General features: G+C 35.3%; 1 protein-coding gene across 5 annotated transcripts in view; it reads left to right on the plus strand.

The window, feature by feature from the left end:
• Positions 1-1,707, plus strand: part of TTK (TTK protein kinase) — a 41,996-nt gene extending 40,289 nt beyond the window's left edge. For all 5 annotated transcript variants that reach the window (XM_027854619.1, XM_027854588.1, XM_027854596.1 and 2 more), the window contains exons 21-22: positions 92-189; positions 1,281-1,707. In XM_027854619.1, the coding sequence (XP_027710420.1) occupies positions 92-189; positions 1,281-1,367 (185 nt within the window). In that variant the 3' untranslated portion in view covers positions 1,368-1,707. The remainder of the gene's footprint in view (positions 1-91; positions 190-1,280) is intronic.
• Positions 1,708-12,010: the final 10,303 nt, after the last annotated feature.

Genomic DNA, 12,010 nt, shown 5'->3' on the forward strand with positions numbered 1-12,010 from the left:
GTTAATAAAAAATATATTCCTATCAGTGCTTGGGTTTTTTCTTATTTATGCTAGTAGTTACTGACTTTAAATGATGTAATAACTTTTATAGGTAATCAGGTGGTTAAGGGAACCACGGAGGAAATGAAACATGTTCTTGGCCACCTTGTTGGCCTGAATTCTCCTAATTCCATTTTGAAAGCTGCTAGAGTGAGTATGATTAAAATCAATGTCATAAATTATAGTTAGTTGGATTAGCTTGTCTAGTCAAAAAAGTTACAAAGAATATAGTCCAAAAAAATTGGGTACAGATTTTTTGACAAACTTCAAAGTTCCTTCCATCTCTCTATCATCTAATATGTGATCTAATGATCTAATATATTTCTACATTTAGAGATGTAGAGATTCTCTGCATAGAGAAACAGCATGGTATAGAGGAATTGCCTAAGAGGTAGAAGACAGATTCCTGGATTCTAATTCTAGCTCTGCTTGTACTGTGACCTTGGGCAAGGCCCCTGACTTCTCTGGGCCTGCATTTCTTCATCTATAAGAAGATAGCCTTTCCAACTTTAAAGCTTTTAAGTCTGTTTAGCATTTGCTTAGTTGGGAAACATATACTTGTTTGGCTAAAGACATAGTTTATAGTTCTTGAAGTACTATAAATATTCTTCTGTGAGCTGTACTTAGAATGGACTTCTTTAGGTGCAAGTTGGAATGAATACATGGTGGGAGTCTGCCTTTTACAAACTCTAAATAGATCATTCCTAACCTACCAGTGTCTCTATGTACTTGGTCTATCTTCAGGACCAATTTGTAAGAAGTAGAATATTTCTTAACATGTCTTTTGTGTTCTTGTGTGTGTATGTATGTGTATGTGTGCATATATACATATATATATATATATAAAATAGAATAATATTCAAAGTAAATGTCTCAGCTGTTAACAGCACACAGAAGCTTATTTTTAGGCAAACCATGACTTCTGAACTTGCCGTTGTCTATGTGGAGTTTAATGAAGTACCAGGCAATATCCTTATATATTCTAAAGGTAGAAATGGACTATTTCTTTGCTTATTTTTACTTTAAATAATAGAAATTTGGATAACTATTACTAATTAATATAATTGATACATAATATAGATTGGTTCTATCAGTACTTTTTAAATTAGCAGTAAAGTGCCAGAATAGTACTTTACAAATAGATTATTTGGAATGAAATGTGAAGTTCCCTGAAAATATTGTTTGACATGTTTGACATGTAAAGATACCTAGTTATTTATGTATCTGTATTTTTATTTCAGACTTTATATGAACAGTACAGCAGTGGTGAAAGCCATGATTCATCTTCATTTACCAAACCATATGACCAAAAATGGAAAAAGAAATGATAAACCACCTCTGATATGTAACCTGCCACTTTTTGTAGATATATGGTGTATGCCCTGCTCTTGGTACCCTTTGAAATCTCTTGTAGTCTAATGAATTATACTACAAATTGAATTGTGATTGTCAGCAGAAATATTCTGTGAAGGATCCTGAACAGAAACATGTTAAAATAACAACTACTTTTTTGTGTGTTTGTGTATGTGTGTATGTATGTATATATGTATATAAAGTTGTAGAATTTTTTTGTCTTTATTTGTAAATCTAAGTTGTCTTCTGCTGTCATTTCACACTTGGAATTGTTAGTGGTTGGAAACACAGAGCCTGAATATCAAAAAACATTTGAAGAACTATGTAAATAAATTTTTGCTGTATAAAGAATGTTTTCAAAATTGTGAAGTGATTTTTTTTTCTTAAACAAAAAACAAAAATATTCTTTGCTGAGTAATAAAGTTTCTACTAATAAGTTGGAAAAGTTTTGATTTGGGGAGAAAAATAATAGCTTAAAAAGTCTAAAATTCTTAAAGTAAAAATAAAGAGTTTATTTAGAAGTTTTAGGCATATAGTTTGAATGAGTAAAACTCTGAGGGCCTTTCCAACTCTGGACTCCTATGTTAAAAATAACTCAGGGGAAAAATAAGTTGCAAGTGGTGTTCAAATTCATTGCTCTGCAGTAGTGCTAACTTGGACTGTTTCTCTGGAGCCACTCATGCCTCCTGTACATGCAACCTGTGACTGCAAGATCTTTAATTTCTCATTTGGATTATCATGCTAGACGCTAAAATACTCATTAGTCACATTATTTCAGCATCACATTATCCTGTGTTACCACTGTTGTGAGATAATGTAAAGGCTTCAGTGCTTTTCATTGGGGAAATAAGAAACCATTATTGTTTTGCAATTGATTTATAAATGTGAATTAGTGTTCAGCTGACATTTTCAGGTTGTCTTTTAAAGGTTGCCCTATGGTAATGGTGTGATGCTAATTTGCTCCAGTGGTCACAAGTTTTCACTTCACATGCACTTAAGTCTATTCAACACTAAAATACTTAAAGATGTATTCTTTGTGCAAGGCATTCTATTGAGATTCTCTTGTGGGGGGAAAAACACTCCTAAATAAAGCCATCAATATGAAATTCTAGTAATAGCTATATATTAAAAAAAAATTTACTCCTTTGCTTCAAGTAAAGAAACAACATCTTGGCATGATTTGTGCATTTCATTTCTTGCCTGTAATGAATCTTGATCAAACCTCTAGCATTGCCAAACTACAGAAACGTAATTATGAGGTAAAAAAACAAACAAAAAACCCATGACTGTCATCAGCTTTCCCATAATTCTACAGCTCTTTTATCAGATCTGTCTGCTGATCTGGATGGGGTGATAAACTTTAACCCATTGCTGCTTGATAAAAGAACTCGGACTGAATATGCATTGCATTCTGTCCTTACCAACTAGGCAAATATATTTTCAAACGAACTCCATAGATTAAAAGCCAGGCTTTGTCAATGAACTAGTTATCGGAGCATAACTGTCTTTCATTGAGTATTTCTGTTTCAACATGTTCTGAGTAGTGCATAGATTTAGATGTATTGAAGTCTCTGCAAAATACATGAGTTTCAAGTAGGGAAAGGACAGAGAAATGGCAAAAACTCATAAGGGCTTTCCATGAAAATTTCCACCTCTAGTAGCCACTATTTTTATTTAACTGCCATTGATTATTTGTAATGCCAATGTAGGCAATCTCAACAGCATATATGTTCATAAAACTCCATCTTTAGTTCTCCAGTTTTCCCTGCCATGGCTTCACGTTTTAAGCTTTTCCTCTTTATTCATAAAGTATTTTGCATTTCAGCTTGGGGTAGATCCTGGAGAAAGACCTTCTTAACTCTTGTTTATGAAAGTATAGGTCAGCTTTAGGTCTTAGAAGTAACACATGCTGAGCCTAAAAGACTTTCTAGCACATTAAAAAGCCATCATTGAATATGTTCTGCGTAGATGTTATAGAAGACTTCCATAAATTAGGAATGTGATTAACCGAAAACTATAAATTTCCCAGTAAGTTAGATTGACCGTCAGTCAGTGTTGATGAATAATGACTAAGGCAACAATTTACTATCTTGACCTGTGTACAGATTTTTTTTCTCAGTGTATTAATATTTAAGTTCCCACAATATGCTACACAAACTGTCATTAGTTGCAATCTCAGCCTTAGGGGAGCTTTGCTTGTTGACCAGATGACAATTGAGCAACAAGACCTTGTGTAATTTGGAGTCAAAATCTATGAAAACATAACTGAGATATAATGATGCTTGAATGGGTGTTGAAGGCTACAAGGTGTTTTCAACTAGCCTACTTCAGTAAAGTATGGTAACTTTGAAAAGGGCATTGATTTACTCAAGCAAATCGTGATTTTCCATGTCTGTTATCCTATGTGGGGCTCTCGCTTTATTTTTTTCTACATGTATTTGGGTTCAGCTAAAGTCCTACTGTGATGCCTTATTTTGGTGACTTAAGATTCTCAGAGATTGCTAGGACAGCATAAGCCCTGACAAGTATTTCCAGACTGGCAAGGCTTTTATGATTCTAGCATTTTTGTCTTCCAAGGACCAGCCCAAGTGTGGAGAGATTCATCACCAAAATAATACAAAATGATTGCAGTTACACTTTACAAATAATATCTCATTTTATCCTCACAACAATCATAGGTGATGAGTGTTGTTGTTATGCCCATTTTGTAAAGGAGAAGACTGAGGTGGGAAGAAATTAAGTGACTTGCCCAAAGTCTCAAAGCTAGGGGGTGTCTGAGGTAGCATTTGAACTCAGGTCCTCTTGACCTCTAGGTCTAACACTCTTCACTGTGCTACCTCACTGCCTCAAAAGTTTGGCCATAGCAGCTCAAAGCCATTTATTAACACTTAAAAGGTGTACAAGTAGAGTGTATACTCACTGATAAAATCTCAAAAGTCATGTGTTGAACCCAACCAGGTCTTTTGACATTCTATACATAATACCCCATACGGGTATTTACAGGGCATTTAGGTGGTACAGTGGATAGAGTGCCGGGCCTGAAGTCAAGAAGACCTGGAGTTCAAATCCAGCCTCAGACACTAGCTGTGTGACCCTGGGTAAGTCACTTAACTCTGTTTACCTCACTTTCCTCATCTGTAAATTGAACTGGAGAAGGAAATGGCAAACCACTCCAGTGTCTTTGCCAAGAAAACCCCAAAGAGGTCACGAAGAGTTGGATACAACTGAAAATGACTAAACAGCATGAGTATTTCTTGCTTTTAATTTCAGACTATGCATGTTAACACAAAAGCACGATTCATTTTCATTTGCCAAAGCTTATAACAAAAAAATGGAGACGGGGAAGTGAAATTAAATGCTGATAGATAAAAACTGTAAGTTTTTGTTGTGTCCACCCACACACATACATACACACATCAAGTTCTATGCAAGTTCTAATTTATTTCAGAAAAATTCAAGAGAGACTAGAAACGGAAATGATTTTTTTTTTACACCTTAATTTTTGGCCTTCTTGAATGATCTTATACATATCTACACATCACTTCTCCCAGGTTCTAAATTTACACTTCAAACCGGGCATAATTTGTTCATTTTCCCCAAGTGGCAGTTTTAGAGTTAAGTATATCCACACACTCCAGTTCCTTCTCTGACCTACTTTTTGATTTCCATATTCCACCTAACACATCCTCGACATGGATAGCAAAACCACAAATTTAGCTGATGATTTTTAATATTGGCAAGGTAATTTTAAAGTACTTGGATACTTTGTTGTGAAGACAGGATGGTAAAGAAAGACATGAAAAGCATGATTAAATTAATATCTTACATCCACTTGAGGGCACCCTCAAGCTATTTATAATCTTAGAAGTTCATTAAACTTAGTTTCATTCTTGCTAGGATTTGAATGAGTAGGCATTGTGGCTACATTTGCATTACGCATTGCTTTTTTAGATTGACTTTCTCATCTGGTGCCTGAGAAAATCTATACAACATATGCTCTAGCAGTTTAAATTGGAGAAATTGCATCTATCTCCATTGAACATAAGTATGCTATATAATTCATTGCAAGTGAAATCTACCCATTTCATCTTGTGTTTGGATCCTTTTTTTGTTTTACACTTTTAAATTTATTTGATTATGTTTCAGTTATAGATCTTTTTTACTTGCAGCAATGAAATAAAGTTTTCCTGAGCAGTAGCAGATTCATCCACCCATTCACCATGCTGCATTTGGAAATGAATTTAGTGGCGCAAATGCTATATAGAAGTTGTCTCAATCTCACCAGGGACCGAGGTTTATACTTTTTTTTTTGCTAGATGCTTGCAGTAAATATCCCTTTATAAAGGCCACTTGATGTTGATGGGTTACATGGAACTGGGGCACTTGTCAACGAGTGGATAGAAAGAAAAGTTGGAATATGTCACATTTCCTTAGCCTCTTGCAGAACAGTTCACTTTTCAATTGAGGATGTGACTAGGCAGAAGTGGTTTAGTTGTCCTTATAATCCTTGTGCACCATTTTGGATCACTTGTTTTCTTCATTAGAGATAACCTCTATCCACTTTTCTATAAAATCAAAATCAAAAGCCCCTTAGCTTCTCCTTGATCTATTTTCCAGGTTAGTTGATTTTGCTGTTGAGATACCTCACATTTTCCTCTATTTTGTTCAGTCTTTTGACTGTGTTTTTAATATTTCTTGATGTCTCAGAGTCATCAGCTTCTCTTTGGTTAATTCTAATTTTCAGGAATTTGTTTTTTTGAGTAATCCTTGTTCTAAGCTGTTAATTCTTTTTTTTTTTAAAGTATTAAATACTTAAACTTAAATACACAATAAGAAAATAAAAAGAAACATTATGAATGTAAATTTTTTTCTTTGCTTTTTGCTATGCAGTGGGGTTAAGTGACTTGCTCAGTGTCACACAGCTAGTACGTGTCAAGTGTCTGAATTTGAACTCAAGTCCTCTTGACTCCAGGGCTGTTGCTCTATCCGCTGTGCCACCTAGCTGCCTATATAAACTTAAATATTGAAACTTAAATACAAAATAAGAGAAGAAAAAAAAAAGCATTGCCATGTGCACAGCAGAATGTAAGAAAGGGTTCAAAATATAGAGCAACAAATTTCCATTTCAAGAAAGCCTATATAGTAAATACTACACATTGTGTTGAGAGCTATCCACCTTTTATTTGCTTCCTTGTAGGTTTTCTTTTGTTCTCCTCTGGGCACTTTTCACTTTGTTCTTGCCCCCCCTTCCTCCCCCAACCCCAAGGCTACAATTAATCCTTTTTTCACATATACTTATACTTTGGGGATTCAATATACCTATTGACTCTATCAAACACTCTTACCACTCAGTTCTTAACCTTCTCATTTCCCATGACCTATACCTCCATCTCACTTCAGTCACATTCAAAGATGTTCATATCCTTCTTCTTACCATCACCCACAAATGCATCATCTCCATATTGAAGAATTCTGAAATCCCCTTATCTGACCATAATTTGTAGGCTTTTCACCTCTCCCTCTCTCGTTGCTTACCAAAATCTGTTCTTTGTCTAGATCGTGATCTCCAAGCCCTCAACCTCCATAATTCTGTCACAGGCAATTGCATTATAGAGTTATAAAGTGCTAAATGAGATATGAAGGTGATACTCATTATATATGAGGGATATGGTGGGAGGGGTTAAGGGAATACTTTCTGGTAAAGGTAGCAGTCCAACTAGACTTCCACACTCATATGGTTGATTCTAGGCAGTCACAGCATCCACCTAAACTGGCCCTGTAGGAAATCCTGTACCTCCTTGTCTTTCACTAGCCTGAGCTGCATGACTGATCACAGAATTCGAATAATATAAAAGCCAACAATTCTGTTCTTTCTGATGAAATAAAGGGTCACTAGGTCTTCCTCAAAGCCTCATCATCTGCCTTGCCTCAGTGTCCTAAAGTCTCTTCTCACTGTCATCTTAATTCTTTAAGTAAACTAAGGTCTTGCCAGCTGCTCCACAGTTGAACCTTTAGTCCTAGGGCCTTCCATCTGCCCTGCTGCTAAATGTTCTTTTATTTGTTGTTTCTCCCAATTACAGTTTGAATTCCTTGAGAGCAGGGACTACCTTGGCCTTTTCTATTTGTATCCCTAGTACTTAGTACAATGCTTGGCACATAATAAATATTTAATTTATCCTTTTTCATTCATTCATTTATTCACTTAACCATAAGCCTATATTAAGCTCTCTCTCTGCGACACAAAGAAGGGCTTTTTATGCAAGGAATGTTGGAAAGATGGTTGTTTGTGACTCAAGGACTGCCTGTACGTATTTGGAAAGTATATATTGCTCATGTAAGTTATGGGTATGTCCATATGGGTTTGTCTAAATATAGCTCATGGGGGGAGTAAACAGTTATCTCTAGAACCTTGCCTACCTATCTCCAAGTCAGACTTTGATTCCTACCCAGAGGGGAGCAGAGGAATGGGGCTATGAGGCTGGCCTACTCTGTTCTTCTCAGAGAGGGGCTATAGAACTATAATCATGTCTCTTTGCTCCTCTAAATATTGCTATCTAGTGAAATGATTTTTAAGTTTAAGCTATTTTCCTGGTTTCTATTCTTTTAATGGAGGAGGGCCCCAAGTTATATCAAAAGGTTTAATTCCCTTCCCATCAAATGCTAGTTACACAAAGATCATCATAATAGTGAATAAGCCCAAGGTGATAGCAAACAGAAATCAGATATATAAATTAGAATATACTAGACAATACAAAAAAATAGATGAGCTTTCCCACTGAGAGTGAGGTATCTCAGTTCATCAGAAAGAAAGTTCTCAGATTCACCCAAGGGGTAAATTCCCTAATCTTTTAGTACAACAAGCTGGCTGTCAGAGACATTTGGAGGTGCCAGCTCCTCTACATGTTGACTTCTCAGTCTTTCTCTCCCAGGGCGTCCCTGAAGAGAGCTTGGGACTGTGTGTGTCCTCTCTTGAAGCCACATGAAGAACATTCCTCTCCCAGACTCTTGACAACTCCCTTCTCCATACAGATGTGGAAAATATTAATAATCATTCTCTCTACCAATGAGGAGGCAAATACACAGGCTTGACTCCTGTTTTATGTATTTATAATATGTTCTCCTAAATTTTACATGAGCAAAACCAACGTGTTTTCTCCTTACCTTTTCCTTTTATATTTGATTCCAACTTTTGCCATAACTAGTTGGTGGTCTGACTGCACACAGACAGCAAATGACCAGCTATAATCAGCTGTTTCTTGTTGGTTAAGATGTAGTTGATTTCGTGGGGCATTTTTTTTTTTTGTAAATTAAAATACAAAATGAGGAAAGAAAAAAATAAGAGCATTTCTGTATGCAGAGCAGAACACAAGAGAGGATTCAATATAAAAAAAAAATTTCCATTTTAACAAAACCTATGTAATAAATACTAAACCTTGTTTTTCAAAGCTACGCAGCTTTTCTTTGCTTCCTTCTAGGTTTTCTTTTGTTTTTGCTGTTCACTTTTTACTTTACTTTTTTTCTCTCTTCCTTCCCTCTCTCCAAAAAAAAAAAAAGCTACAATTAAACACAGATATGTAGACATAGAGGTAGATATAGATACATATATATGTAGATTCTATAAACATATACATATATACACACATATACTCATTCACATATACGTAAGACCATATTATCTATATTTCTACTTGTTATCTCTTTCTCTGGAGGTAGGTAGCATCTTCCTTCACAGGTCCATGTCTTTCCATGTTTTTCTAAATCAACCAGCTCATCATTTCCTACACCATAGTAGTATTCCAACCCAATCATATCCTATCTGAGAGATTGTTTGTGAAAGTTCCTTTCCCCCAATTTTCTGCGTTACTTCTATTCTTGGCTACATTGGTTTTACTTATACAAGAAAATTTTAACTTAAAAATAATCAAAATTATCCATTTTATGCTTCAACAATGATCTTGCTTTATAATATACTTTTGAAGGTTTGATACTGCAAAATCTCTTTCCTTTACATCTTTTTTCCCCTAGTTTCTTTGAAATTCTTGACCTTTTGTTCTTCCAAATGAATTTTATCATTTTTTCTAACTCAGTAAAATATTTTTAGTAATTTAATTGGGATGGAATTGAATAAATAGATTAGTTAGGTAAAGTTGTAATTTCTTTATTATATTGGCTTTATTTACCCACGAACAATAAATATTACTCCAATTATTTAAATCTTTATTTGTATAAAAAGTGTTTTATGTTTATGTTCATGTAGTTCCTATGTCTGTTTTGGCAGGTATACTCTCAGGTATTTTATACTGTCTAGTTATTTTAAATGACCTAAAACAATATTGAATAACATTGGTGATACATAGTATAGTTTCCCCATTTTTCTCTTTTAATTAAGTCTATTTTAGCTTTAACTTTGTCTGACATCATGATTATTACCCCTGCTTTTTTTTTACATAATAAATTCTACTCTAGTCCTTTATTTTATCTTTGTGCATATATCTCATTTTTATTGAGTTTCCTGAAAGCGACATATTGTTGAATTCAGATTTTTAATCTGCTGTTAGTTTCCATTTTATGGGTAAATTCATGCCATTCACATTCTATGCTATAATTACTAGTGTATTTCCCTCCTTTCTATTTTTCCTCACTATCCTTCTCACCATATTTACCCTATCCCTCCTCACTCCTAGAATTTACTTCTGCCCACTATCTTGCCCTCCTATTCCTTAATCTATTCACCCTTGTAAGAGTCCCTCCCTTATCCTCTCTCTCCACCCTATCCCCTTGCCTTCTTATTTCTCTCTAAATTTAGAAGATTTTTATACCCTTCTAGATGTATATGTTGTTTCCTCTTTAATCCATTTCCAATGAGAGTAAGGTTCCAGCGCTACCCACCCTCCCCTCCTCTACCCCCCACTTGCCTCTTCTGTATTAATTCTTCCTTTCATGACTCATTTTGTATCTTTTTATCTCTCCTTATAGTTTTATTTTTTTAGAATCACCCCATCATACACAGCCTTTCTTTCAAACTACCCAAATAATGATGACAATCATAAAAGTACTGATAATATTTTCTCACATATAAGAAGTAAACAGTTTGGCTTTATTGAATCCCTTATAATCAGCTGTTTCTTGTCAGTTAAGATATAGTTGATTTCATGGGGCGCTTTTTTTTTGGTGTAATGTTTGGTCTGTTTCATATCCAGTGCATTCTAATTTGATTCCTGTGTGAAGTATTGATGATAAATGAGCATAAGGTACCTAAGATGTATATAAACTTTTGACCTCTTAAACTTTCTAATCCTGAACCATCTTTTACAAAATATTTTCACCTTCTTCCTCTAAGCCTACCTTCAAAAAGCAAATTCACCAAGTATCTATCTATCTACTCTCTCTATGTAGACTTTATTTGGGAGATTTTATTGACTTCTTCTTGGAATTTCTCTTCTACTTCTTCCTTTCAAATATATGCTAACATAAGCTGTCTTTATGGTTATAATTATGCTTATGTTTATGACAAGCAATGCAAAGAGAGATGATCAAGTTTCCTTTGAGATATTTTTCCTTTGAAGGCACAGTGGTAAGATAAGGGAATAAGCATTCATATAGTGTCTACTATGTGCCAGGTACCGTGCTAAAAATATAAACATTTTTAAACAAATATTCTCATTTCACCCTCACACAACCCTAGGAAGTAGGTGCTATAATTATCCCCATTTTATAGTTGAGGAAACTGAGACAAACAGTGATTAAACAACTTATTTCAGTTCACCCAGCTAGAAAGTGTTTGAGATTGGATTTGACAATTCACTTGCAAATCAAGACATCAATTGTAAGTCAAGACATCACCCTCATGATATCGTTGGTTCTTTTTGAGAATGAAAAATGAACAACAATCTGTGAGTAGTAGTAGCTGCCCCACTGGGGACTCAACCGGCCAGTTCCAGATGGGCAATGCTGCTTCCTCCCTCCCTCCCTTCTTTCCTTCCTTCCTTCCTTCCTTCCTTCCTTCCTTCCTTCCTTCCTTCCTCTGTCCACATGGGGAATCATACCCTTACATGTGGGTGCTCTGCTCAAAGCAATATAAATTTTGATCACTTAAACTTCACAAGATATCTTGGGGTTTGGGAGCTAGATTCTTTTTTCTCTTCCCTATTTATTTATTCCATCATTTTTCTAAAACTGGGACAATCAATTCTTCTGTCTCATGTAGTTTCCTTTATGATTTCTTGAAATTGAGCTCTGGAAAACCAGGCTCTGATAAAGCCCATTGGGATTCAAATGAAGCTACTTGATTATGCCTTTAAACCCAAAGTTTGTTTGGGTTTTGATGGCTCAGAGTGAGTATAAATAGCAATTGTTTCTGCTCTGGCCAGAAACCCTGAGGGTCTTCCCTTTCCAGATTGATAATTTTTTTTCTTTTGAGTAGGAGAACTTGGTCATCTTTTGCCTCATTTCTTACCTGCCCATCAGTCAATGAATGGGTGTTGCCTCAACAAACTGAGAGGTGGGTAAGACCAAAAGGCCAAGGTCTCCCACTGCATCTGGGGTCATCTCCAATTGTCCTGACCTATGTCTTGCCACTTGACTCTGATGACTCTGGAGGAGAGAGAGTGAAGCTGAT

The sequence above is a fragment of the Vombatus ursinus genome, unplaced genomic scaffold, assembly GCF_900497805.2.
Source record: "Vombatus ursinus unplaced genomic scaffold, bare-nosed wombat genome assembly UNPS02000582.1, whole genome shotgun sequence".
Classification (NCBI taxonomy): domain Eukaryota; kingdom Metazoa; phylum Chordata; class Mammalia; order Diprotodontia; family Vombatidae; genus Vombatus; species Vombatus ursinus.